The 27,199-nt window shown below is 45.9% G+C and overlaps 1 protein-coding gene across 18 annotated transcripts in view; it reads right to left on the bottom strand.

Moving 5' to 3' along the window:
* LOC145349906 (uncharacterized) overlaps positions 1-26,540 on the bottom strand; it is a 119,018-nt gene extending 92,478 nt beyond the window's left edge. For 16 of the 18 annotated variants that reach the window (XM_080198561.1, XM_080198559.1, XM_080198554.1 and 13 more), the window contains exons 1-2: positions 26,412-26,540; positions 18,465-18,557 (exon numbers count right to left, since the gene is read on the bottom strand). In XM_080198561.1, the coding sequence (XP_080054687.1) occupies positions 18,465-18,554 (90 nt within the window). In that variant the 5' untranslated portion in view covers positions 18,555-18,557; positions 26,412-26,540. Of the gene's footprint in view, positions 1-18,464; positions 18,558-26,379 lie in introns of all 18 variants that reach the window. The other 2 variants (XM_080198544.1, XM_080198545.1) reach the window with 2 other exon arrangements.
* Positions 26,541-27,199: the final 659 nt, after the last annotated feature.

Raw genomic sequence — 27,199 nt, forward strand, 5'->3', positions numbered from 1 at the left:
GGTTGATTGGACATGCTAAATTGCCCCTTAGCATCCAAAGGTGTGTAGATTCGGGGAATTAGCAGGATAAATATGCAGGGTTACAGGATAGGCAGGGGATGGGCCTGGGTAAGATGCTCTGCCAGAGAGTCAGCGCAGACTTGATGGGCTGAATGGCCTCATTCTGCAATGTAAAGATTCTAAGTGTGGTAACTTGTCCAATTTAACTGGCAATAGTTGGAAAATAGGGTTACCAAACAATGAGCATTTTAAATTGGTGTTAATCCATCACCTGTGAGTATTGTGATTTTAATTGATTGAAAATGGCTTTTAGAAAAAGCTTACTCTTTTTCAGTTACACTGGTATATAGTAGTCAGTTCCTCAAGTGAATATTTAAATTAATTTCACCGAATGCTTTATGTAACATGTGGATTAGTATCCCCCTTCACAAAAGTCTGCGATGGCAATCCTACTGATGATTCATTCATTCTGGTAGCATGGCCAGATTTGAGGGTTGCGCCCAGTACGAACGTGTTAAATTTACTAATCACATATTGTTACAATCCCGGTTGATGTTATAAATGCATGGGAAAATCCCAAAATGGATCTCTAGCTGAAAAGTCTGTAACTTTTGCTTTTCTTAATCAAATGTGGAGGAGCAGAGTTATGGGACCACTAATTAGTTTCAACAAGAATAATACTTATTAAACATGAAAAAATGCTCCTCCTTTCTTCTCAACTTTGTGTGACAGAATCCAGCTCTATTTCTTAGTTTCTTCTTTATTTTCTTTAACTCTAGACTTCAGACCTTCTGGAAATTTTTCTTCATTTCTCTAGCTTTTTAACAAATTGCTCTTTAGATCTTTGGCAATGTATCTGAACCATTGTTGGTTTTACTTACAGCTAAGCTAAAAGAGCTGGATGTGGAAACTATTGAGAGGGTGCAGAGGAGATTTACAAGGATGTTGCCTAGATTGGAAGGCATGCCTTAAGAGGATAGGTTGAGGGAGCTAGGTCTCTTCTCCCTGGAGAGACGAAGATTGAGAGGCAACCTGATAGAGGTCTATAAAATGTTGAGAGGTATAGATAGGGTGGATTTTCGGAGGCTATTTCCCAGGGCTGAAATGATCACTACGAGAGGACACAGGTTTAAGGTGCTGGGGAGCAGGTACAGAGGAGATATCAGGGGTACACAACTCTGGTGCGGCCGCACTTGGAGTATTGTGTGCAGTTCTGGTCCCCACATTACAGGAAGGATGTAGAGGCTTTGGAGAGGGTGCAGAGGAGGTTTACCAGGATGTTGCCTGGTATGGAGGGGAGATCCTATGAGGAGAGACTGAGAGATTTGGGGTTGTTTTCGCTGGAAAGAAGGCGGCTAAGAGGGGACCTTATTGAAACATATAAGATGATTAGAGGTTTAGACAGGGTGGATAGTGATAGCCTTTTTCCTAGGATGGAGAAAGCTAGCACGAGGGGGCACGACTTTAAATTAAGGGGGGGTAGTTATAGGACTGATGTCAGGGGTAGGTTCTTTACCCAGAGGGTGGTGAGGGACTGGAATGCCCTGCCAGCTGCAGTTGTAAATGCGCCTAGTTTGGGGGCGTTTAAGAGATCTGTGGATAGGTTTATGGACGAAATGGGATTAGTTTAGATTAGTGGGTTAGTGTTTATTTTTTGAAAAGCTGGTCGGCGCAACATCGTGGGCCGAAGGGCCTGTTCTGCGCTGTAATGTTCTATGTTCTATGTAAGTTTTTCACTCAGAGGGTGGTGAGTGAGTGGAATCGGCTGCTGTCGGTGGTGGTAGAGGTGAACTTGCTGGGATCTTTTAAGAGACTTCTGGATGAGTACATGGGATTTAATGGGATTGAGAGTTATAGATAGGCCTGGTAGGTAGGGATATGATCGGTGCAACTTGTGGGCCGAAGGGCCTGTTTGTGCTGTAGTGTTCTATGTTCTATGTTCTTTAGGTACCCCAGCAGAGGTAAGCTAGGGTTATTCGTGTTATTCACTGTCTGTCTCCAACTGCCTCTAGCTTTCAGCTAAAGCTAAGAAACAGAGAAAGCTTCTGCTCCCCTTTCAGAACACATTTCGTTGCTAAGCAATTACCTTTCTTCACACTGTAGCTTTCTAAACACAACTGTATCTCAGTTGTAACTGAAATTAACCCCCACACAGACAAATACTTTTGCTCAGCATGAGATCTAACCACAATTCCCTTCCAGCACAGAAACATTAAATTAAACCTACCCAAAAATATACCTTTTTTCTTATGATTATCCATACAAATATAAATACCTTAGAACTACATTTAGTTTCCTAACAACATGGAGGAAAAGCAAATCTGTAGCCAGTTTATTCCCTAACACAGGTTTATTCATCTGACCATAGAATACAGGCAGACTCCCTTTTTGCCCCCACCCCAGTGTAAAATTCTTGTATACTTTAGAATAATTCCCAAATCTTTCCCAATTAGTTATAGCTGCTCTCATTCAAAAACTGAAGCATGCACTTCATTGTAACACGGTTCCAATATTAATTACATGGTGTTTTCAAATCTGCTGCAAAAGATGATAGAAGCCTGAGCTGTGGAATTTGTGCTTGAAGTTTAGAAATCCTGTGCACCACGTATACTGACATCAGGGCAACTGTGTCAAACAAGACTTGCACAATTTAGCAGCAACTCCCAAGGCCAGAAGTCAAACCTTGGTCTGGCATCCAGTTCCCAACAACCCCTACCCTCCACAACACCTCCACCTTCAGCATAATGCTGAACTGAATTCTACCCCAGGAGCAAGGTAGGAGTGAAGACACCAACTACCTTAAAAAGGGCCATTCCCTCCAACCCACAGTCACTACTCCGCACTTTCCCCAACCCTCACCATTGCCACCACCACCCTCCTGCACCAAAACATACCTCCTGCCTGGAGGGAAAACCAGTAGACCTTGGAGCAAACCAGAAAACAGAATGTCTAATATCACTCATTAAAATCTTGAAGCAGGAATCAATATTAGGGATTCATTCAACTGAATGAGAAAGGCTTCTTTTTAGGTTATCAACTCTGATTGCACACATTCCTGGTGGTTTAATCACACAATCTTCCCATCTCTAACCTCCAGTTCTCCATCACTTAAGCAATCAGCAATTTTTCCCAAACTTAAAGCCCTCTGTGAGCTTCAGTTCCACATCGTGTCACCCATTTACTCACAACTCTCGCCTATCCCCTCAATCTCCCAATAACCCTGACTTAAAATGCAGCAGGCGACGGTGCAGAGGGACCTCGGGGTCCTTGTGCATGAGTCGCAAAAACCCAGCTTGCAGGTGCAGCAGGTGGTCAGGAAGGCAAATGGGATGCTGGCCTTCATAGCGAGGGGGATTGAATATAAAAGTAGGGAGGTCTTGCTGCAGCTGTATAGGGCATTGGTGAGGCCGCAGCTGGAGTACTGTGTGCAGTTTTGGGCGCCGCACCTGCGCAAGGATATTTTGGCCCTGGAGGGAGTGCAGAGGAGGTTTACTAGGCTGATACCGGAGTTGAGGGGATTGAGCTATGAGGAGAGGCTGAATAAACTAGGCTTGTACGCGTTAGAGTTTAGAAGAATGAGGGGAGATCTCATTGAGACGTATAAGATGATGAATGGGATGGATAGGATAGAGGTGGAGAGACTCTTCCCGCTCAAAAAAGACAGTAGGACTAGGGGGCACAGCCTCAAGATAAAGGGGAGGCGGTTTAGAACGGAGTTGAGGAGGAACTTCTTCACTCAAAGGGTGGTGAATCTCTGGAATTCTCTGCCCGTTGAAGTGGTGGAGGCTGCCTCGCTAAATATTTTTAAGAAGCGGGTTGATGGGTTCTTGATAAGAGAGGGGATTAAGGGTTATGGGGAGAGGGCGGGAAAGTGGAACTGAGCTACAACAGATCAGCCATGATCTTATTGAATGGCGGGGCAGGCTCGAGGGGCTAGATGGCCTACTCCTGCTCCTATTTCTTATGTTCTTATGTTCTTAAAATGTGCATCTGTTTATTTAAATCCATTCATGCAATTGCCCACCCTTTTCTCTTTAATCACTTCCAGAACTTTTAAGGAATTAATTTATACTTCTCAAATTCCTTCCAGGGATTAAAAAAAACCTTGGGAAAAGTGGTCCGTTCGTCAGGTGAGTGGGGAGTTCTGATCACAAACAGAGCACATAAAGGCACATACTCAGTTTACAGAATACTGATTAGAATGTGAGTCTTTACAGTTAATCAAGTCTTAAAGATGCAGACAATGTGAGTAGCCTCTTTTAAGGTCGAACCAAATAAACAAACTCAAGTTAAATCAGGACATAGTAAAAGAGGCAGCTCCCCAAAAGGAAGGGGAACAGCCCGAACAAAATCAAAGAAAACTTGAAAACATCAAATTAAAATGTGATTATTAGGGTCAATAATGCACCGCAGCCCCTGCTGTGCCCAATGGGCGGACAGTGTGAGTGGAGGTAGCATTAAGCATAGGTTAAAGAGATGTGTATTGTCTCCAGACAGGATAGTAAGTGAAATGTTGCAAGCCCAGGCAAGTCATGGGGGTTACAAATAGTGTGACATGAACCCAAGATCCTGGTTGAGGATGTCATCATGTGTGCGGAACTTGGCTATCAGTTTCTGCTCAGCGACTCTGCACTGTCGTATGTCGTGAAGGCCGCCTTGGAGAACATTTACCCAAAGATCAGAAGCCAAAAGCCCGTGAAAGCGAAGCCCTGAAAGCTAGTGGCGTTTGCCACCAAATAAACCTGTTGGACTTTAACCTGGTGTTGTGAGACTTCTTACTGTGTTTACCCCAGTCCAACGCCGGCATCTCCATATCAAAAGTGGTCCAACAGAAGTTAAAGACAGCGTTGGACTAAAAGAAGAGTTGCCAAAAAGAATAATAAACCTGAGGACTGAGGATGGTTTTAAATGGAGCCAAGGATGATAAATAAATGGATCAAAAGAAAACAAAATCAGAAAGTACACTAGCAAGAGATCATCAAAGCTTCTACAGGTATGTTAAAAGGAAGTAAACATGGGTCCCTAAGATGCAGAGGCAGTTTGGGGCAGCACGATAGCACAGTAGTTAGCACTACTGCCTCACAGCGTCAGGGACCTGGTTTAAATTCCCAGCTTGGGTCACTGACTGTGTGGAGTCTGCCTGTGTCTGCCTGGTTTTCCTCCGAATGCTCCAGTTTCCTCCCACAGTCCAAAGATGTGTAGGTTAGATGCACTGGCCATGCTAAATTGCCCCTTACAGTCTTGGGATGTGTAGGTTAGAAGGATTAGCAGGGTTAATGTGGGGGATTGTGGGGATAGGGCCTGAGTGGGACTGTTGTTGGTGCAGACTCGATAGGCTGAATGGCCTCCTTCTGCACTGTAAGGATTCGATGAGAACCAGAAAAAATTATGAGGAATAAGAAATGACTAAAACATTAACACATACTTTGTCTTTGCCAGAGTAGGAGAAAAGTGTGTGGAATCGTAAGTCTAGAAAAATTAAACAATTTAAAGAAATTAATAGTAGTAAGAAATAGTACGAGAAAAATTAGCCAACAAATTCCCAGATCTAACGGGCTACATCTTTGAGTTTTAAAAGAGGTGGTTATAGAGGTAGTTAAAGCATTTGTTTGGATCTTCCAGAATTATCTAGATTTTAGAATGGTCCCTACCAATAGGAAGGTACTATATATTACTCTAATATTCAACAGAAGGGGAGAGTAAACAGGGAACCATAGCCCAGTACCCTGACATCAGTAGCAGGAAAAATGTTAGAATCTATTATTACGGACATGGTAACAGGGCACTGAGGGAACCATAATATGAGTAGACAGGATCAACATTTTTTATGAAAAGGAGATTGTTTATGACAAATCTCCAAAGAATCATTACACAAATTAGGACTCATGGGATTGTAGGGGATATATTACCATGGATTGAGAATTAGTTAATGGACAGAAGACAGAGAGGAGGAGTGGAAGTCATTTTCAGGTTGGCAGAATGTGACTAGCAGGGTACTGCAAGGATCAGTACTTGGACCTAATTCATTTACAATCTATATTGATGGCTTAGATGAGGATACTGAGTGTAATGTATCCAGATTTGCTGATAATACAAAGTTGGGTGAGAAAGTAAACTGTGAAGATTGCAAAGTGGTCGCAGAGGGATAGAGACAGGTTGGATGATTGGGCAAGAAAGTGACACATGTAAAAATGTAAGATAATCCGGAGAACTGTGGATTATGCAGATTCATAGAAAGCCTAGAGAAGCAGAACATTTTTTGAATGGAGAGAGACTGGGAAATGTTTACATTCAGAGAGCTCTGGGTATCCTCATGCATGAATCACAGAAAGTTAACCTGTAGGTACAGCAAGCAATTATGAAAATGAATGATATGTCACCCTTTATTGCAAAAGAAATGGAGTATAAGGATAAAGGATTCTCAATTAAAAAGGAACTTGATGAGATCACTTCTTGATTACTCGTTACTGTTTTGGATTCCTTCCCTAAGGAAGAATATTCTTGGCTTAAGGGAACATGAGGAAGGCTCATAAGACTAATTCCCAGGAAGGGAGAATTGTCCAATGAGGAGAGATTGAGAAGAACAAGGAACAAAGAAAGTTACAGCACAAGAACAGGCCCTTCGGCCCTCCAAGCCTGCATCGACCATGCTACCTGACTTAACTAAAACCCCCTACGCTTCCGGGGACCATATTCCTCTATTCCCATCTCATTCATGGACTTGTCAAGATGCCCCTTAAAAGTCACTACCATATTTGCTTCCACTACCACCTCCAGCAACGAGTTCCAGGCACCCACCACTGTCTGTGTAAAAAATCTAACTCGTACATCTCTTTTAAAACTTGCCCCTCGCACCTTAAACCTGTGCTCCCTAGTAACTGACTCTTCCACCTTGGGAAAAAGCTTCTGACTATCCACTCTGTCCATGCCTCTCATAGAAGTCTACAAGATTATCAGGTTTCCCCTCAACCTCCGTCGCTCCAGTGAGAACAAACCAAGTTTCTCCAACTTCTCCTCATGACTAATGCCCTCTGTACAAGGCAACATCGTGGTAAATCTTTTCTGTACCTCTCCAAAGCCTTCACTTCCTTCTGGTAGTGTGGTGACCAGAATTGAACAGTACATTCCAAGTGCGGCCTCACTGAAGTTCTATAAAGTGTCAACATGACATGCCAATTTTTAAACTTTTACAAACATTTCTCCTTATCTTGATCTTAAATGACTGTCCCCGTGTTCTACATTCCACAGCCAAACGCTTTCTCAGTATCCATTTCGTCAGGGCACTTGAGAATTTTACATATTTCGGTTAGATCACCAAGCGGTCTTTTAAATTCTAGAGACTGTAGGCCTAGTCTTCATGGCAGACTGGTGCAGAAGGTGAAGTCGCATGGGATCAGAGATGAGTTGGCAAGGTGGATACAAAACTGGCTTGGTCAAAGTAGACAGAAGGTAGCAGTGGAAGGGTGCTTTTCTGAATGGAGGGCAGTGACAAGTAGTATTCCTCAGGGATCAGTGCTGGGACCTTTGCTGTTTGTAATATATATAAATGATTTGGAGGAAAATGTAACTGGATTGATTAGTAAGTTTGTGGACGACACAAAGGTTGGTGGATTTGCAGATAGCCGTGAGGACCATCAAAGGATACAGCAGGATATAGATCAGTTGGAGACTTGGGCGGAGAGATGGCAGATGGAGTTTAATCTGGACAAATGTGAGGTAATGCATTTTGGAAGGTCGAATACAGAAAGGAAATATACAGTAAATGGCAGAACCCTTAGGAGTATTGATAGGTAAAGGGATCTGGGTGTACAGGTAGTCATGATGTGGATATGTCAGAGTTTGACTGGGGTAAACACAGTAAAAAGCCTGACAACACCAGGTTTAAGTCCAACCGATTTATTTGATAGTAAACTCACTAGCTTTCGGGTTCGTCCCTTCGTCAGGTGAATGGAGAGTTCTGGTCTCAGACAGAGCATACAAAGCACAGACGGTTTACAGATTACTGATTAGAATGCGAATCTTTACACCTAACCGGCTGTTCAAGTCCTAAAGTGGCCGACAATGTGAGTGGAAGGAGCACTGATCACAGATTAAAGAGATGTGTATTGTCTCCAGACAGTACAGTAAGTGATGTTTTGCAATGTACAGGTACACAGGTCACTGAAAGTGGCAATGCAGGTGGAGAAGGTAGTCAATAAGGCATAGGGCATGCTTGCCTTCATCGGCCGGCGTATTGAGTTTAAAAATTGACAAGTCATGTTGACGCTTTATAGAACCTTAGTGAGGCCGCATTTGGAATATAGTGTTCAATTCTGGTCACCACACTACAGAACGATGTCTGAGAGGGTACAGAAAAGATTTACCAGGATGTCGCCTGGTATGGAGGGCATTAGTTATGAGGAGAGTTGGAAAAACTTGGTTTGTTCTCACTGGAGCGATGGAGGTTGAGGAGAGACCTGATAGAAGTCTACGAGATTATGAGAGGCATAGACAGAATGGATTGTCAGAAGCTTTTTCCCAGGGTGGAAGAGTCAATTACTCGGGGGCATAGGTTTAATGTGCAAGGGGCAAGTTTTAAAATAGATGTACAAGGCAGATTCTTTTTTTACATAGAAAGTGGCGGGTGCCTGAACTTATTGCTGGGGCAGGTAGTGGAAGCGGATACGGTCGTGACTTTTAAGGGGTGTCTTGACAAGTACATGAACGAGATGGGAATAGAGGGATATGGTCCCTGGAAGCATAGGGCGTTTTAGTCAAGTCAGGCAGCATGGTCAAAGCAGGCTTGGTGGGCCGAAGGGCCTGTTCCTGTGCTGTAACTTTCTTTGTTCTTTGTTCAAATGTCTTCAATCAAAAGGTGGTGAATCTTAGGAATCTCTACCTGAGAGCTGTGGATGCTCAATTATCCAGGACATTTCAGACAGAGGTGGATAGATTGTTGGATTCTAAGGAAATCAAGGAATATGGGACAGTGCAGGAAGGTGGAGTTAACACAGAGCCAATGATTTTACTGAATGGCAGAGCAAACATGAAGGACTGAATGGCCTACTCCAACTTCCTTTGTTCTAATATTTTTATAATAAACAGAAGTGTTCAATGAAAATGAGAAGAATTTTCCTTCATGATTGCTTACAGCAGTGTCCAGGAGACAAACCTTTAATTCCCACACAGCCTAGGACAATTGTAAAGAATTGGCAAACCTAGCTGCCTTAGTAAGGGGGCTTGATGAATGTTAGTGACCTTACCCTTCCCCCACTATGTACAAACTGACACACATCCTATCGACACTCAGTAATCTAAGGACCAAGTAAGATTTAAAAATAGGCCTAATGCATTTTCTAAATTAACATGAGAGAGTGAAAGAGAAAAAGACAGAGGTACATTCCAGAGACAAAGGGGCAGAGAAAGACAGATTCTAGGGAGAGAGAAAGACAGACAGACAGAGAGAAACATGCAGCAAGAGCAAGATAGATAGAGACATAAAAGATTAGACCAAGGGACAGAAAGAGGCAGAGACAGATAGAGCGAGACACACAGAAACAGATAGAGAGATACACAGAGACTGAGGGACATATCCCACTAGGCAATGCAATGCTCACTCCTGCTCAATCCCCACTGTCTGCTGTGTTCACACTGGCACTTCCTGTGTGGTTGCTAAGTTCAGGCTAGGCTTTGTCAACACAATTCTCAGTCGATGTAGTCAGCTTCACGTTTATGTGTAACACAGGCCTGAATGAGCGCTTCTGGGGGCAGTGGGGAGCAGTTAATATTCCAGCTCCACTGCCCCAAGTAGTGCTCAGCAAGGCTTGTACTGCACCTCGTTTAATATAGACTCACATCAGGGGTCACTGATGTAGTTTGCATCCAATTGAGTTCACTGAAGGAACGACACTCATCCTAGACGCATCCTATAGGCCTCAGTCTGGCCTTTGAAATATCTTCCTTCAGTTTACTGTCCAATAATAGATTATCCAGACTGGAAGAAGAGAATTTACAGGACGTACATGTTTGCCCCCAGCAAATGACACTGTTTTGGGGAATAATATGTATGTTACATTCAGAGCTGGAAGAAACAAAAGCTACATTACGTGCATTTCCTGGGAATGTGCTAAAGTCAGATCCAAGTGGTACTCCAGTACATCCCAAAAGCGGACAGGCTATTGACAGTAAGATAGTGCAGTCAAATCCATTCCATTCTTCTCAATTGCACGCGCGCGCACACTGTTTAAAATTGCACCATTTTATTTACATTGCCTCTTCTCATTTCTCCTTCTAAAAGATATCATTTCACACTTCTCTGCACTAAATTTGATCAGCCATTTGTCTGTTCATTTCACGAACTGTTACCATTTCTTCATTGTTCATTTTCAAGTTGGGTGTCACCTGCAAACTTTGCAATTGAGCTGTATACACCCAATTGCAGATCATTAAATATATATATCAAAAAGAGCAGCAGTCACAATGCTGATCACTGGGAAACACTGCTTCATCTGTTCCTCAATGTGAAGAACAACCATTCACCAACATTCTCAGCTCTCCATCTTTTATCCAAACTCATATCGACATTGCTACTACCCTATTAAACACAAGCTTCAATTCTGCAAATAACTTCATTATAAGGTACTTTATCAAAGGCCTTTTAAAAGTTCACATATACAGACACGAGATAGACCAAATTATCTTCATTCACCCTCTCTGGTACTTCATTCAAAAAGGAAAAATAAATTACTCTATCACTCAGAATAATACAAAATATTCCAGATGGATAAATAAAGAGGTTCAGCAGCACAATGTTCAGAACATTTGCAACAGATATTCAAACAGTCCCTACCCATGTGCAATAAGACCTGGATAATATTCAGGCTTGGACTGATAAGTGGCAAGTTACAGTCACATCACACAAGTGCCAGGCAATGACCATCTTCAATATGACAGAATCTATGTTAGGAATGGGTTAACAGTTACCTTCCACTTAAGTCCTAAATTGGATGTTAATCATTTAATAGAAGTCACTGGGAAATAGAAGGAAGTTACAGGTGATACTGGGTGTTGGATATGGAGTTGAATCAGAAAATAAAAGGAGTTTATGACAAAGTAGGACTTTGTTTATGACAAAGTAGTTTCCTTTACTGGACAGTAAACATATCCCCTTGTTGTTTAATGGCATGATCATTTGCTGAATCCCCCATGATCAACATCCTGGGATTACTATGGACCAGAAATTGAACTGGACCAACCATGTAAATACTGTGGTTACATGGGCAGGTCAGCGGCTAGGAATTCTATGATGAGTAATTCATCTCCTGAAAGCCTGTCCGCTGTCTACAAGGCATAAATCAAGGGTGTGATAGAATACTCCATTTGCCTGGATGTATGCAGCTCCAACAACACTTAAAAGCCCACATCTTGCACAACAAAGCAGACCATTTGATGGGAGACAGAGGGGGGTGGCGGGGCGGGGAGACAGAGGGGGGTGGCGGGGCGGGGAGACAGAGGGGGGTGGCGGGGCGGGGAGACAGAGGGGGGTGGCGGGGCGGGGAGACAGAGGGGGGTGGCGGGCGGGGAGACAGAGGGGGGGAGGAGATGGGGGGGAGGAGGGAGGGGGAGGAGATGGGGGGGAGACGGGGGAGGGAGGGAGGGCAGAGGAAGGGAGGGAAGGAGGCGGGAGGGAGGAAGGGAGGGGGGCGGAGGGAGGAGGGGAGGGGGGCGGAGGGAGGAGGGGAGGGGGGCGGAGGGAGGAGGGGAGGGGGGGCGGGAGGAGGGGAGGGGGGCGGAGGGGAGGGGGGCGGAGGGAGGAGGGGAGGGGGGCGGAGGGAGGAGGGGAGGGGGCGGAGGAGGACGGGAGGGGGCGGGGGTAGGGGGACCGAGGAGCGGGCGAGAGGAGAGAGGGGGTTGGGGGAGGGTAGGAGAGAGGGGGAGGGGGCGGAGGAGGGGAGGGGAGGGGGCGGGGGGAGGGGGACCGAGGAGCAGGCGAGGAGAGGAGAGAGGGGGTTGGGGGAGGTAGGAGAGAGGGGGAGGGGGCGGAGGAGGGAGCAGGAGGGGGGCGGAGGAGGGAGGGGGGCGGGAGGAGGGGGGGAGGGGGGCGGAGGAGGGAGGGGGAGGGGGTGGAGGAGGGAGGGGGAGGGGGTGGAGGAGGGGGGTGGAGGAGGGAGGGGTGGAAGAGGGAGGGGGAAGGAGATGGGGAAGGTGGGGAGAGGGAGGGGGAAGGAGGTAGGGGGAGGGAGGTGGGGAGGGGAAGGAAGAAGTGGAGGAAGGGGAGGAGAGGATGAGGGAGGAAGAGAGAAGGAGGTGGAGGGGGAGGAGTGGTAGGGAAGGGGGGAGGAAGATGGGAGGTGGAAAGGAGGAAAGTGTAGGGGGATGGAGGGGGAAGGGAGAGAGCGGGTAAGGAGTGGAGGGGATGGAGGGAGAGCTAGTGAGGGAGGGGAGGAGGGAGAGCTAGTGAGGGGAGGGGAGGAGGCAGAAGTGGAGGGGGGATGGGAGGATGGAGGGGAGGGGTTGGAGGGGGTGGCAGAGGGTAGGTGGTTGAGAGGGAGGGAGGGGAGGGAAGGAGTACTTGAGTGTGCTTGATAAAATAAGACTGAGTCAGCATGGCTTTGCCAAGGGGAGATCATGTCTGACAAATCTGTTATCGTTCATTGAGGAGAGGGGGAAAGGGGGAGAGAAAGGGAGGACAGAGGGGGATAGAAAGGAGAGCCAGTGGACATGATTTATTTAGATTTCCAGAAGGTCTTTACAAGGTGCCACATAGGAGACTGTTAAATCAGTTAAGTGTGCATCGTGTTAAGTGTTAGATCCTGGCATGGATCGAGGATTGGCTGACTGGCAGAAGGCAGAGAGTGGGGATAAAGGAGTCTTTTTCAAGATGGCAGCTGGTGACTAGTGGTGTGCCTCAGAGGTCGGTCTTGGGACCACTTTTCACAATATGCATTAACGATTTGGAGGAAGGAACTGAAGGCACTGTTGCTAAGTTTGCAGATGATACAAAGATACGTAGAGGAAGCAGGTAATATTGACGAAGCAGGGGGCCCGCAGAAGGACTTGAACAGGTTGGGAAAGTGGGCAAAGAAGTGACAGATGGAATACAATGTGGAAAAGCGTGAGGTTATGCACTTCGGAAGGAGGAATGGAAGCATCGACTATTTTCTAAATGGGGAAATGCTTCAGAATTAAGCACAAAGGGACTTGGGAGTCCTTGTTCAAGAATCTCTTAAGGTTAATGTGCAAGTTCAGATGGTAGTTAGGAAGGCAAATGCAATGTTAGCATTCATGTCAAGAGGGCTAGAATAGAAGAGCTGGGATATACTTTTGAGGCTGTATAAGGCTCTGGTCAGACCCCGTTTGGAGTATTGTGAGCAGTTTGGGCCCTGTATCTAAGGAAGGATGTGCTGGCCTTGGAACGAATCCACAGGAGGTTCCCAAGAACAATCCCTGGAATGAAGAGCTTGTTGTATGAGGAACAGTTGAGGACACTGGATCTGTACTTGTTGGAGTTTACAAGGATGAGGGGGATCTTATTGAAACTGACAGGATTCTGTGAAGCCTGGATGGAGTGGGCATAGAGAGGATGTTTCCACTAGCAGGATAGACCAGAACCAGAAGGCTCAAACTCAGGCTAAAGAGACGATCCTTTAAAACAGAGATGAGGAGGAATTTCTTTACATAAGAACATAAGAAATAGGAGCAGGAGTAGGCCATCTAGCCCGTCAAGCCTGCCCCGCCATTCAATAAGATCATGGCTGATCTGTCGTGGCTCAGTTCCACATTCCCGCCCTCTCCCCATAACCCTTAATCCCCTCTCTTGTCAAAAACCCATCAACCCGCGTCTTAAAAATATTTAGCGAGGTAGCCTCCACCACTTCAACGGGCAGAGAATTCCAGAGATTCACCACCCTTTGAGTGAAGAAGTTCCTCCTCAACTCCATTCTAAACCGCCCCCCCTTTATCTTGAGGCTGTGTCCCCTAGTCCTATTATCCTTTCTGAGCGGGAAGAGTCTCTCCACCTCTATCCTATCCATCCCATTCATCATCTTATACGTCTCAGTGAGATCTCCCCTCATTCTTCTAAACTCTAACGAGTACAAGCCTAGTTTATTCAGCCTCTCCTCATAGCTCAACCCCCTCAACTCTGGCATCAGCCTAGTAAACCTCCTCTGCACTCCCTCCAAGGCCAAAATATCCTTGCGTAAGTACTCCACTGGTGCACACAGTACTCCAGCTGCGGTCTCACCAATGCCCTATACAGCCGCAGCAAGACCTCCCTACTTTTATATTCAATCCCCCTCACTATGAAGGCCAGCATCCCATTCGCCTTCCTGATCACCTGCTGCACCTGCAAGCTGGGTTTTTGCGACTCATGCACAAGGACCCCAAGGTCCCTCTGCACCGTCGCCTGCTGCAGTTTTTTGCCACGTAAGTGATAATCCTTCCCACCATTATTCCTACCAAAGTGGACCACCTCGCACTTGCCAACATTAAATTCCATTTGCCATTTCCTGGCCCATTCGCCCAGCCTATCTAGATCCTTCTGTAGACTCTCCACACCCTCCGCACAATTTGCCTTTCCTCCAATCTTGGTGTCATCAGCAAATTTCGACACCCTACACTCGGATTCCTCCTCCAGATCATCTATATAAATGGTAAATAGCTGAGGCCCCAGCACCGACCCCTGAGGCACTCCATTAGTCACCATCCGCCAAACCGAATAGCACCCATTGACCCCCACTCTCTGCCTCCTATTTGACAACCAATCCTCTATCCACGCTAACACCCTACCCCCAACTCCATGTCCCCTGACCTTCTGCAATAACCTCCTGTGAGGTACCTTGTCAAACGCCTTCTGAAAATCCAGAGAGACCACATCCACCGGCTCTCCTCTATCCACCGCCCTAGACACATCCTCATAGAACTCCAGTAAATTTGTCAGACACGACTTCCCTTTAACGAAACCGTGCTGCGTCTGCTCTATCAAGCAATTCCTATCAAGATGCCTCGCTATTTCCTCCTTGATGACGGATTCTAACATTTTACCTACAACAGACGTTAAACTAACCGGCCTATAATTCCCTGCCTTTTGCCTGGCACCCTTCTTAAACAACGACGTAACATTAGCCGCTTTCCAATCTTCCAGCACTTCCCCGGAATCCAGCGACGTTTGGAAAATAACCACCAAGGCATCCACTATCACCTCCGCCATTTCTTTCAGAACCCTCGGATGCATTCCATCCGGTCCTGGCGACTTGTCCACAATCAGTCCCTCCAGTCTGTCGAGCACCTCCTCTCTAGTAACAGTAATGTCATTAAAACCCTCCAGTCCTACCACCTTTCCATCTCTAACACCCGGCAAATTATTCACGTCCTCCTCCGTGAAGACAGAAACAAAAAAGTTATTCAGGACCTCAGCCATATCCCCATCCCCTACCACTAAGTCCCCCTTCTCATCCTCTAAGGGACCAATGTTCACCCTAGCCAGCTTCTTCCTTTTTATATATTTATAAAAACTCTTGCTATCCTTTTTTATATTAAGCGCAAGCCCAGCTTCATAGTTTCTCCTACCCTTCTTTATCATCTTCTTTGTCAATCTTTGTTGACATTTAAACCTCTCCCAATCCTCTTCTCGCCCACTACTCTTTGCTACTCTAAACACCTCCGCTTTTAATTTAACACTTTCCTTCACCTCCTTCGTTATCCACGGCTTATTACCTCTCCTCCTACTGTCCTTTTTGACCATCGGAATAAATTTCTGCTGAGCACCAAGAAAGATCTCCTTAAAGATCCTCCACTGCTCCTCAGCAGACCTACCTTCCAATGCGCTCCCCCAGTCCACATTCGCCAATTCTTCTCTCATCCTACCGTACTCCCCTCTGTTCAAACAAAGGACGCGCGTCCGGGAACCCACTTTCTCATCCTCCATCTGCACCAGAAACTCCACCATACAATGATCACTCTCCCCAAGAGGATCCTTCACCGCAAGGTCCCTAATTCTACCCGCCTCATTACATAGCACCAGATCCAAGATAGCTCGCTCCCTCGTCGGCTCCAACACACACTGTTCGAGGAAACTATCCCGGCAGCATTCCAAGAACTCCTCCTCGAGCCCACCGCGTCCAACATGGGTCGACCAATCTATATGTAGATTGAAATCCCCCATAACTACGGCTGTCCCATTCCTGCACGCCGCACTTATTTGCGCGTTAACAGCCCGCCCCACCTCCAGATCATTATTTGGGGGCCTATAGATGACACCCACCAGCGTCTTCCTCCCTTTGCTGTTCCTAATCTCTACCCACAACGATTCCGCTTTCTGCTCCTTGGCTCCAATATCATCCCTTGCTACCACCCTGATGCTATCCTTAATCAGCAGAGCTACGCCCCCCCCCCCCAGTTTTCCCTCCTGCCTATCCTTCCTAAACACTTGATATCCCTGGACATTCAGCTCCCAGTCCCTGTCACCTTGCAGCCACGTCTCTGTAATGGCCACCAGATCATATCCATTTGTGCTGATCTGCGCCACCAGCTCATCCACTTTATTCCGAATGCTTCATGCATTCAGGTAAAGTGCCTTCATCCCAGCCTTCACCTGGACCCTATTTGCCGTAACGCCACCAACCATACTCACGCCCCCTACTCCCTCTATTATTGGGACATCCTCGGCCTCTCCCTTACCTGTACCCTCTCCTCAACTTTAGCCCCCGTAACGTCACCTACCCTCGCACCCTCCCCCCCCCTAATTAGTTTAAAGCCCTGTCTACAGTCCTCTTTACTCGATTCGCCAGCACTCTGGTCCCAGCACGGTTCAGACCAACCCCATCCCACCCGAACAGGTCCCACCTACCCCAATACTGATGCCAATGCCCCATAAATTCAAACCCATTCCTCCCACACCAATCCCTGAGCCACCCATTCACTTCCTTAATCCTATCTACCCTATGCCCGTCTGCACTCGGTTCAGGCAGTAGCCCAGAGATAACTACCTTGTCGGTTCTACTCTTTAATTCCATTCCCAGCTTCTCATACTCCCTCCCCAGATCCTCAGTTCGCATTTTGCCTATGTCGTTGGCACCCACATGTACCACAACGACCGGATTCTCACCCTCCCACTCCAGGTTCCTCTGCAGCCCAGATGTGACATCCCGGACCCGAGCACCAGGCAGACAACACACCCTTCTGTGCACTTTGCCATTGTGACAAAGGACAGTGTCAATACCCTTCACCCCACTATCCCCAATCACTACTACGTTCCTTTTCACCTTCTCTTTGCCTATGTCCTGCTGCATCACTGTACCGTGTGCAGTTTGCTCACCAACCTCACCTCCCTCGTCCTCGTCCACACTGGAAGCAAGAGCCTCAAACCTGTTATGCAGATTGAGAGGCTGAGGCCTCCTCTCCCCACCCTCCTTCCTCCTCTCCCCACCCTCCTTCCTCCTCTCCCCACCCTCCTTCCTCCTCTCAGCAGCCCCTTCTTGTTCCTGACCCTTAGAGTTAGCCAGTCTAGGGGGGGTGGATGTCACTTGCACCCCATTGACAATGGCACCCTCCCTCCCCTTGATGAGCCTCAGCGTCCGTAGCTCAGAGGCCAGCTCATTTACCCTGAGCTGGAGCTCCTCCAGCAACCTGCACTTACTGCAGACATGGTCACTGGGAAGGATCCTGGGGTCCACCAGTTCCCACATCATACAGAAACAACACATCACATGGCCCTCCATTATTCACTGTAGTAGTATTGAAAATTTCAACAATAACTTACCTGGCCCTCTTTCTCCCCAGCCCTTTGCTCCTAAGCCCTAATAGCTCACTCTGCTTCCCCCTCACTCTGCTGCCCGCTGTCTACACCAGGCCTCTTTTTAAACCTGGCGCTGATTTAAAGCTTGCTCCCCCACAACTCCCTTTTAACCACTCCCTCAGAATTCTTAAAGAGGTAAATACAAAAAGCCCGCAAAAATGCTTTTAAATGATTGAAACAGTTCTACAAGGAACAAAGTGCTTTAAACTTAAATTTAAACAGGTTTTTAACAGGTAAATTCTTATCTCTCTCTCTCTGCTCCTTCACTCCTCTGCTCCAGCAAACAATGCAGCCAGAGAGTGGTGAATCTTTTTGCTGCAGAAGGCTGTGGAGGCCAGGTCATTGAGTGTCTTTAAGACAGAGATAGATAGGAATTCATTAATGTGGTGATGAGGGGTTATGGGGAAAAGGTAGGAGAATGGGGAGAAAAAAAATATCAGCCATGGTTGAATGGCTGAGCAGACTAGATGGCCTGAGTGGCCTAATTCTGGTCCTTTGTCTTATGGGCTTTAGGAGAGGGAAGGGAGGGGAGGGTAGCAGTGGGAGGGAGGGGTGGGGGGAGGAGGCAGGGTGGAGTGAGACGGAGGAGGGAGGGGTGAGAGGGAGAAAAAGGGGTTGGGGGGGGTGAGGAGATTCAGCCTGTGTGGGCAGAATTATGTGATAAGATCCACTGAAAATGTAGCCTTACCTCTCTGGCGATTAGATTTAGAGCATCATCTTCTGCAGATAATCGTTCCCGGTTGGCAATCCTTTTTCTACCTGGTCCTTGAGTCCCCATTTCCTAATTTCAGAAATAAAAAAAAAATTCCAATTTAGAAAGAGATAAAACTATACGATTTAAGTTAATAAGCTGAAGATCAGAGAACCCACAAGGAAGCGAATGAAAGCAGGCGCTGTAATTCTGACTGAGTGGACAGTTGCAGAGCCTTACTTCAGCTCTTTACTCATAATATCATGGACTTTAGGGGTGGGGGAGCAGTCACAGCTATGCAATCCACTTTACCCCTCCCTCACACTGTCACCTCACTCCCTCCCTTTGATATTCATCTTTCTCTCACTCCCACTAAAAAATCTTTTCTCACAAGTATTCTCTTTCCCATTGACACACTCATTCTTCTTCCCTGACTTTCATATTTTATGACTCCCTTTCTCCAATTAATACACCACATCTCTATTGCTGTCTCCCTCCAATACTCTCTCCTTCTCTGACAGTCTCTCTGTCTCTCTCTTTCTTCCCCACACTCTCAAACACTCTGCTTCTCTCTCCCTCCAACAATCTGCCTCTCTCTCTCACTCCAACAATCTGCCTCTTTCTCTCACTCCAACAATCTGCCTCTTTCTCTTTCCTTCTGATGCTCTGCCTCTTTCTGTCTTCCTCTGACAATCTGCCTCTCTCTCTCTCCCTTCAACACTCTGCATCTTTCTTTCGCCCTCCGGCACTCTGCCTCTTTCTCTCTCCCTCCGATGCTCTGCTTCTTTCTCTCTCCCTTCGACGCTATGCCTCTTTCTCTTGCTGCGATGCTTTGCCCCTCTTTCCCTTTGACACTCTGTTCCCTTCTTTCCCTTCAATAATTTTCCTGTCTCTTCCTCAGAGTCTTTGTCTCTCCCTCCCTCCAAAGATCTTTCCTTTTTCCCTCTGACATTGTGTCACTCTTGTCCTTTCAAAATATTGTGCTTCCTCCCTCCAACACTTGTCCTTTTCTTTCCCCAATACTGTGTGTTTCCCTTTGGCATCCACTACCTTTTTCGGGTGGCAAAGTGTTATTGTCACTGGGCTAGTAATCCAAGAAGAGGACCAATGCTCTGGAGACTTGGGTTCAAATCCCACCATGGCAGATGATGAAATTTAAAAATCAATAATATCTAAAATTAAAAGTCTGATGATGATCATGGTGTTCACTATCTTTGGGGTATATCCCTTTGGTATTTGCTATCTTTGGACTATGTCTGTGGAAGCAGAGTCTTTGAATAGTTTTAAGGTAGAGCTAGCTAGATTTCTGATAAGCAAAGGGGGTGAAATATTATCAGGGTAGGCAGGAATAAGGTTACAATCAGATCAGCCATGATTTTTATGAAATGAAAGAGCAGGTTTGAGGGGCTCAGTGGTCTACTCCTGCTCCTAATTTATACATTCTCTGTTGCTCTTTCCAGCTGATACTCTGGATCTTTCCCCCTCTGCTGACTAGGAGGGTAGGGACACACAAAGCAAATATGGAACACAAGGAAATTAGAAAGAAACATAAGTAAGGAGTCAGGAGGCCTAAAAGGGGTCATGAAAAGTTATTGGCCAGCAGGACTAAGGAAAATCCAAATGCTTTTATACATATATAAAGAGCAAGAGGGTAGCCAGGGAGGGGGTTAGCTCATGCAGAGACAGGGAAGGGAATCTATGCGTGGTGCCAGAGGAGACAGGTAAGGTATTAAATGAGTACTTTGCATCAGTATTCACCAAAAAGAAGGACATTGTGGATGATGAGTCTGGGGAAGGGTGTGCAGATAGTTTGGATCATGTTGAGATCAAAAAGGAAGAGGTATTGAGGGTCTTGAAAAAAACATTAAGGTAGACAAGTCTCCAGAGTCTGATGGGATATATCCCATAATACTGAGAGAGGCAAAGGAGGAATTACTGAGGCCTTGAGAGAAATCTTTAGACTATTACTGGCTACAGGGGAGGTAAAACAGAAAGAAATCCCACAACACCAGCTTAAAGTCCAAACAGGTTTATTTGTAGCAAAAGCCGCAAGCTTTCGGGACAGGCTGTCCCTTCGTCAGGTGGTTGGGAGTTCTCCAGCTGGAGAACTCCCAGCCACCTGACGAAGGACGGCCTGTCCCGAAAGCTTGCAGCTTTTGCTACAAATAATCCTGTCTGGACTTTAAGCTGGTGTTGTGGGATTTCTTTCTCTTTTACCCCAGTCCAACGCCGGCATCTCCACATCACGACTACAGAGGAGGTCCCAGAGGATTGGAGAATAGCCAATGTTGTTGCTTTGTTTAAAAAGAGCAGCAAGGATAATCCAAGTAATTACAGGCCAGTGAATCTTACATCAGTGGTAAGGAAATTATTGGAGACGATTCTTCGAGACAGGATTTACTCCCACTTGGAAATAAGTTGATATATTAGCGAGAGACAACATGGTTTTGTGAAGGGGAAGTCATATCTCACTAACTTGATCAAGTTTTTTGAGGAAGTGATGAAGATAATTGACGAGGATAGGACAGTGGATGTTGTCTCCACATGGACTTCAGTAAGTCTTTGACAAGTTCCCTCATGGCAGATTGGTACAGAAGGTGAAGTTGCATGGGATCAGAGGTGAACTGGCAAGATGGATACAGAACTGACTCAGTCACAGATGACAAAGGATAGCAATGGAAGGGTGCATTTCAGAATGGAGGGCTGTGACGAGTGGCATTCATCAGGGATCAGTGCTGAGACCTTTGCTGTTTGTAATATATATAAATAACTTGGAGGAAAATGTAACTGGTTTGATTGGTAAGTTTGCAGACAACACAAAGGTTGATGGAATTGCGGATGGCGATGAGGACCATCAGAGGATACAGCAGGATATAGATCGGTTGGAGATTTCAGCAGAGAGATGGCAGTTGGAGTTTAATTCAGACAAATGTGAGATAATGCATTTTGGAAGGTCTAATACAGATAGGAAATATACAGTAAATGGCAGAACCTTTATGAGTATTGATAGGCAGAGGAAGCTGGATATATAGGTACACAGGTCACTGAAATTGCAACGCAGGTGGAGAAGGTAGTTAAGAAGGCATACGGCATGCTTGCCTTCATTGCCAGGGCATTGAGTTTAAAAATTGGCGAGTCATGTTGCAGCTTTATAGAACTATAGTTAAGCCGCACTTGGAATATAGTGTTCAGTTCTGGTCACCACACTACCAGAAGGGTGTGGAGGTTTTGGAGAGAATACAGAAAAGATTTACTAGGAAGTTGCCTGGTATGGAGGGCATTAATTATGAGGAACGTTTGGAGAAACTTGATTTGTTCTCACTGGAACAACGGAAGTTGAGGGGCGACTGATAAAAATCTACAAAATTATGAGAGTCATTGACAGAGCAGATAGTCAGAAGCTTTTTCCCAAGATGAAAGAGTCAATTACTAGGGGGCATAGATTTAAGGTGCGAGGGGCAAGGTTTAAAGGAGATGTTCGAGGCAAGTTCTTTTACACAGAGGGTGGTGGGTGCCTGAAAATTGCTGCCAAGGGAGATAGTGGAAGCAGGTACAATAGTGACATTTAACAGGTGACTGGACAAATACATGAATAGGATGGGAATAGAGGGATACAAGTCCCCGGAAGGGTAGGGGTTTTAGTTCACGTGGGCATTATGGTCGGTGCAGGCTGGGAGGGCCGTAGGGCCTGTTCCTGTGCTGTAATTTTCTTTGTTCTCTCTCTCTCTATTTGCAAACGCTAATTCTATTCCATCTTTCTATTTGCCAAACTGTATCTATTTTATCTTTCTATTTGCTGCATTATCTCTCTATTAAACACACTGTATCTCTCTATTAGAAACTTCTCTATTAAAAACTCCATCAGAAAGAGAGCAGGGCAGAGAGCAAGGGGAGTCTAGACTAAACTACATTTATTTCAATGCAAGAGGCCTGATGGGCAAGGCAGATGAACTCAGGGCATAGATGGGGACGTGGGACTGGGAAATTGTAGCAATTACTGAAACATGGCTGAAGGAAGGACAGGACTGGCAGCTCAAAGCTCAAATCTTTCTATAGGCAAGATCGAACAAGAGATAAGAGAGGAGGGGGAGTTGCATTTTTGATTAGGGAGAACATCATGGCAATATTGAGAGGGGATATATCTGAGAGTTTGCCCACTGAGTCGAACTGGGTAGAACTGAGAAATAATAAGGGAGAAATCACTTTGATAGGATTGTACTAAGGCCCCCAAATAGTCAGTGGGAAATTGAGGAGCAAACATGTAAGGAGATTACAAATAGTTCCAAGAAAAATAAGATGTTAATAGTAGGGGACTTTAACTTTCCCAACATTTACGGAGACAGCCATAGTATTAGGGGCTTGGATAGAAAGAAATTTATTGAGTGTATTCAGGTGGAATTTCTCATTCAGTATGTGGATGGCCCAACTAGAGAGGGGGCAAAACTTGAGCTCCTCTTGGGAAATAAGGAAGGGCAGGTGAGAAGTGTTAGTGAGGGATCACTTTGGGACCACTGACCATAATTCCATTAGTTTTAAGATAGCTCTGGAGAATGATAGGTGTGGGCCAAAAGTTAAAGTTTTAAATTGGGGCAAGGTCAATTTTGTTGGTATTAGACAGAAACTTTCAAAAGTTGATTGGGGGAGTCTGTTGACAAGCAAAGGGATGACTGGTAAGTGGGACGCTTTCGAAAGTTTATTGACCAGGGTTCAGGGTAAGCACATTCTTTTTAGAGTGAAGGGCAAGGCTGGTAGAAATAGGGAACATAGAAACATAGAAGATAGCCAGTAGGCTGATGAATGGCAGATGGAGTTTAATTTAGATAAATGGGAGGTGATGCATTTTGGTAGATCAAACCGGGGCAAGACCTACTCAGTTAGTGGTAAGGTGTTGGGGAAGTTATAGAACAAAGAGGTCTAGGGGTAGTGGTTCATAGCTCCTTGAAAGTGGAGTTACTGGTGGACAGGATGATGAAGAAGGCATTCAGAATGCTTGGTTTAACTGGTCAGAACATTGAATACAGGAGATGGGACAACTTGTTGAAGTTGTACAAGACATCAGTAAGGCCACACATGGAATACTGTGTACAGTTCTGGTCACCCTATTATAGAAAGGATATTATTAAACTAGAAAGGGTGCAGAAAAGATTTACTAGGATGCTACCAGGACTTGATGGTTTGAGTTATAAGGAGAGGCCGGACAGAATGGGATTTTTTTCCCCTGCAGCGCTGGAGGCTTTGGAGTGATCTTACAGACATCTATAAAATAATGTGGGGCAAAGATAGGGTAGATAGTCAATCTCTCCAAAGGTAGGGAAGCCTAAAACTATAGGGCATAGGTTCATGGTGAAAGGGGAGAGATACAAAAGGGTCCAGAAGGACAATTTTTTCACAGAGAGGGTGGTGAATATTTGGAACGAGCTGCAAGAAGTAGTAGAGGTGGGTACAATTTTGTCTTTTAAAAAGCATTCAGACAGTTACATGGGTACGATAGGTATAAGAACATAAGAAGTAGGAGCAGGAGTAGGCCATCTAGCCCTTCGAGCCTGCCCCGCCATTCAATAAGATCATGGCTGATCTGTCGCTGCTCAGTTCCACTTTCCCGCTTTCTCCCCATAACCCTTAATCCCCTCTCTTATCAAAAACCCATCAACCCGCGTCTTAAAAATATTTAGCGAGGCAGCCTCCACCACTTCAACGGGCAGAGAATTCCAGAGATTCACCACCCTTTGAGTGAAGAAGTTCCTCCTCAACTCCGTTCTAAACTGCCCCCCTTTTATCTTGAGGCTGTGCCCCCTAGTCCTACTGTCTTTTTTGAGCGGGAAGAGTCTCTCCGCCTCTATCCTATCCATCCCATTCATCATCTTATACGTCTCAATGAGATCTCCCCTATGGGCCAGATGTGGGCAATTGGGATGAGTGATAAAAACTGGGTAACATGGACAAGTTGGGCCAAAGGGCCTGTTTACATGTGGTAAACATCTATGACTTGACTTTATCCTGTATCTCTCTAATAGACACACTTCCAGCCTTGCCACATCTGGCACAGATTGCATTGATCCCAGAAAATTGCATGCGGCCCAAAAACAGGTTTCACGTTTGGTGCCAAACAGTTTGCAATCATCCTGGTCCTTTTCTATTGGTGCAAATCGGATTATGGCCAGAAAGGCCAATTAGGTTTTTGTAAGTAGTATTTAAATATGCTTAATCCATTCGATTTTCCCAGGTCCTTAGATTTTTCAACCTCAGATGCAGTGCCAGCCCAGTGAACATCATTACTGGTCCCCATCAGTGGAGATCAGGTGTTATGACCACACTGTGGAATGGAGGTGAGGAGAGGGGGTGGGGTTGGAGACCAATGAGGCCCCTGGATGGTTGGGGGCATGGCTGAACAGTGCCTGTCTGGTAGTGCCCACCTGGCACCCATCAGTGGCAGTTGGGCACAGCCTGTGTGCCAGGGCAGTGCCATGGAGGTGGGGCCTTAATGGGGGCTATGACAAGAAGGCTATGATAAGGGATAGTGTGAAGGGATGGGGCAAAACGGGCCTTGTTGGGGGTCATGAACAAAGGGACGGGTCAGGGATCATGAAAAGGGGCATGTTGGGGGTCAGGAAGGAGGACCCATTGGGAGGGCCCAATGCCAATGATCCATGTTGGGAAGGGGAGTGGAGAAACATGCCACCAAGGAAGGGGGGTGCCCTATGTCCATGGTGGATGGGAGGGGATCTCCCAATGCACTATCAGGAAGCCCTTTCAAAACGACACCCGACCACTTTGTAGACGGGCTCAATTCACCAATCTCCCAACAAATGATCAAGTGTGGGATGACAGTGGTCAGGTCCATGCCATCACTCTGGTTTTCTCACCATTATAATATTTAATCATCCTTTGGGAAAATCACAGCCACTGTATCCTAGTTCTCTATTAGACACACTATATACTATATCTCTATTAAATATGCTGCATCCTACAGATCTCTGTAGACACACAATATCCTGTACCTCTCTATTAAACACAATGCATTCAGTATCTCTATTAGACACACATTGTATCCTGTATCTCTCTATTAGACCACTGTATAATGTATCCTCTATAAGACACAAAGTGTCATCTACCTCTAAATTAGGCGCCCTGTATCCCGCATCTCCCTGTTGGGCGCCCTGTATCCCGCATCTCCCTGTTGGGCGCCCTGTATCCCGCAGCTCCCTGTTGGGTGCCCTGTATCCCGCAGCTCCCTGCTGGGCGCCCTGTATCCCGCATCTCCCTGTTGGGCGCCCTGTATCCCACAGCTCCCTGTTGGGCGCCCTGTATCCCGCATCTCCCTGTTGGGCGCCCTGTATCCCGCATCTCCCTGTTGGGCGCCCTGTATCCCGCAGCTCCCTGTTGGGCGCCCTGTATCCCGCATCTCCCTGTTGGGCGCCCTGTATCCCGCATCTCCCTGTTGGGCGCCCTGTATCCCGCATCTATTACACACACTGTATCCTGTATCTCTCGATTAGACACACTGTATCCTGTACTTCTCGGTTAGACACACTGTATTCTGTACTTCTCGATTAGACACACTGTATCCTGTACTTCTCGATTAGACACACTGTATTCTGTACTTCTCGATTAGACACACTGTATCCTGTACTTCTCGATCAGACACACTGTATCCTGTACTTCTCGATCAGACACACTGTATCCTGTATCTCTCGATTAGACACACTGTATCCTGTATCTCTCTGTTGGACACACTGTATCCTATGATTTTATTTGATATTCTGTATCTCTTTATTTTTCTGTTTGCCACTCTGTATCTGTTTGCTGCTCTCTCTCTCTCTCTCTCTATTTGACACACGGTTAATCTCGGTTCCGACAATGTATCCTGTATCTCTCTGCCTCTGATTTTCTCTCTCATTCCCGGTGCCGTTACCCCAATGCCTGATCTGGTGGCCCCCTCCTCACCGGCCGGAGATCGCTGTTCTCTTCTCTTCTTTCCTCTCCGTGGGCTGCTGTTGCTGTCACTCGGCCGCCTCCCCGGGCCCGGCTCCTACTCCGGCTCCGGATGGACTCTTCACCGCCGCCTGCAACATATTCCGGGGTCGGGCTAGCTGCTTAAAGGCGCCGCCCCTGCGCCGCAATAAATGTCGGCCATTAAAAAAAACCCTTTAATTCTGACTGTGGGACCTGAGAGACATAACTCCGTACCCGAATTTATAACAATTTTACATTGAATTACTCTGGCCATGATGTACATTAAATTAACTTCGATATATAAAATTATCCCAGACTTTTTATATATTAAATCAACTTAGCGCCTATCTATATTAAATTAAACCCTCTGCATAACTGTATTCCAGTCCCTTTATCTATTCAACTAACCCAGCCCTTATAAATATTTAATTATCCCATTCCTGTATATATTAAAACAACCTTTTATATGCTAAATTATCCCATTCCTATATATTAAATGACCCCAGACCTATACATAATAAATTATCCCAGCCACTGTGTATATTAAATTATCCAAGTTCCTATGTATAGATACATTAGATTATCCTAGACCCTGTTTCCCAGATACTATATAAACACAGCGCGGATATATACATATAAATTATTCCAGTGCCTCTACACTTATTAAATTATCCTAACTCCCATGTGTACTAAAATAACTCAGCCACTATATTATCAATGTAATTCAGCATCTTTCTATTTATTAAAATAATAATTATTTATTAAAATAATGCTCCTTT

This window comes from Carcharhinus amblyrhynchos, chromosome 11, assembly GCF_965287045.1.
Source record: "Carcharhinus amblyrhynchos chromosome 11, sCarAmb.v2.hapA, whole genome shotgun sequence".
NCBI classification, from domain to species: Eukaryota; Metazoa; Chordata; class Chondrichthyes; order Carcharhiniformes; family Carcharhinidae; genus Carcharhinus; species Carcharhinus amblyrhynchos.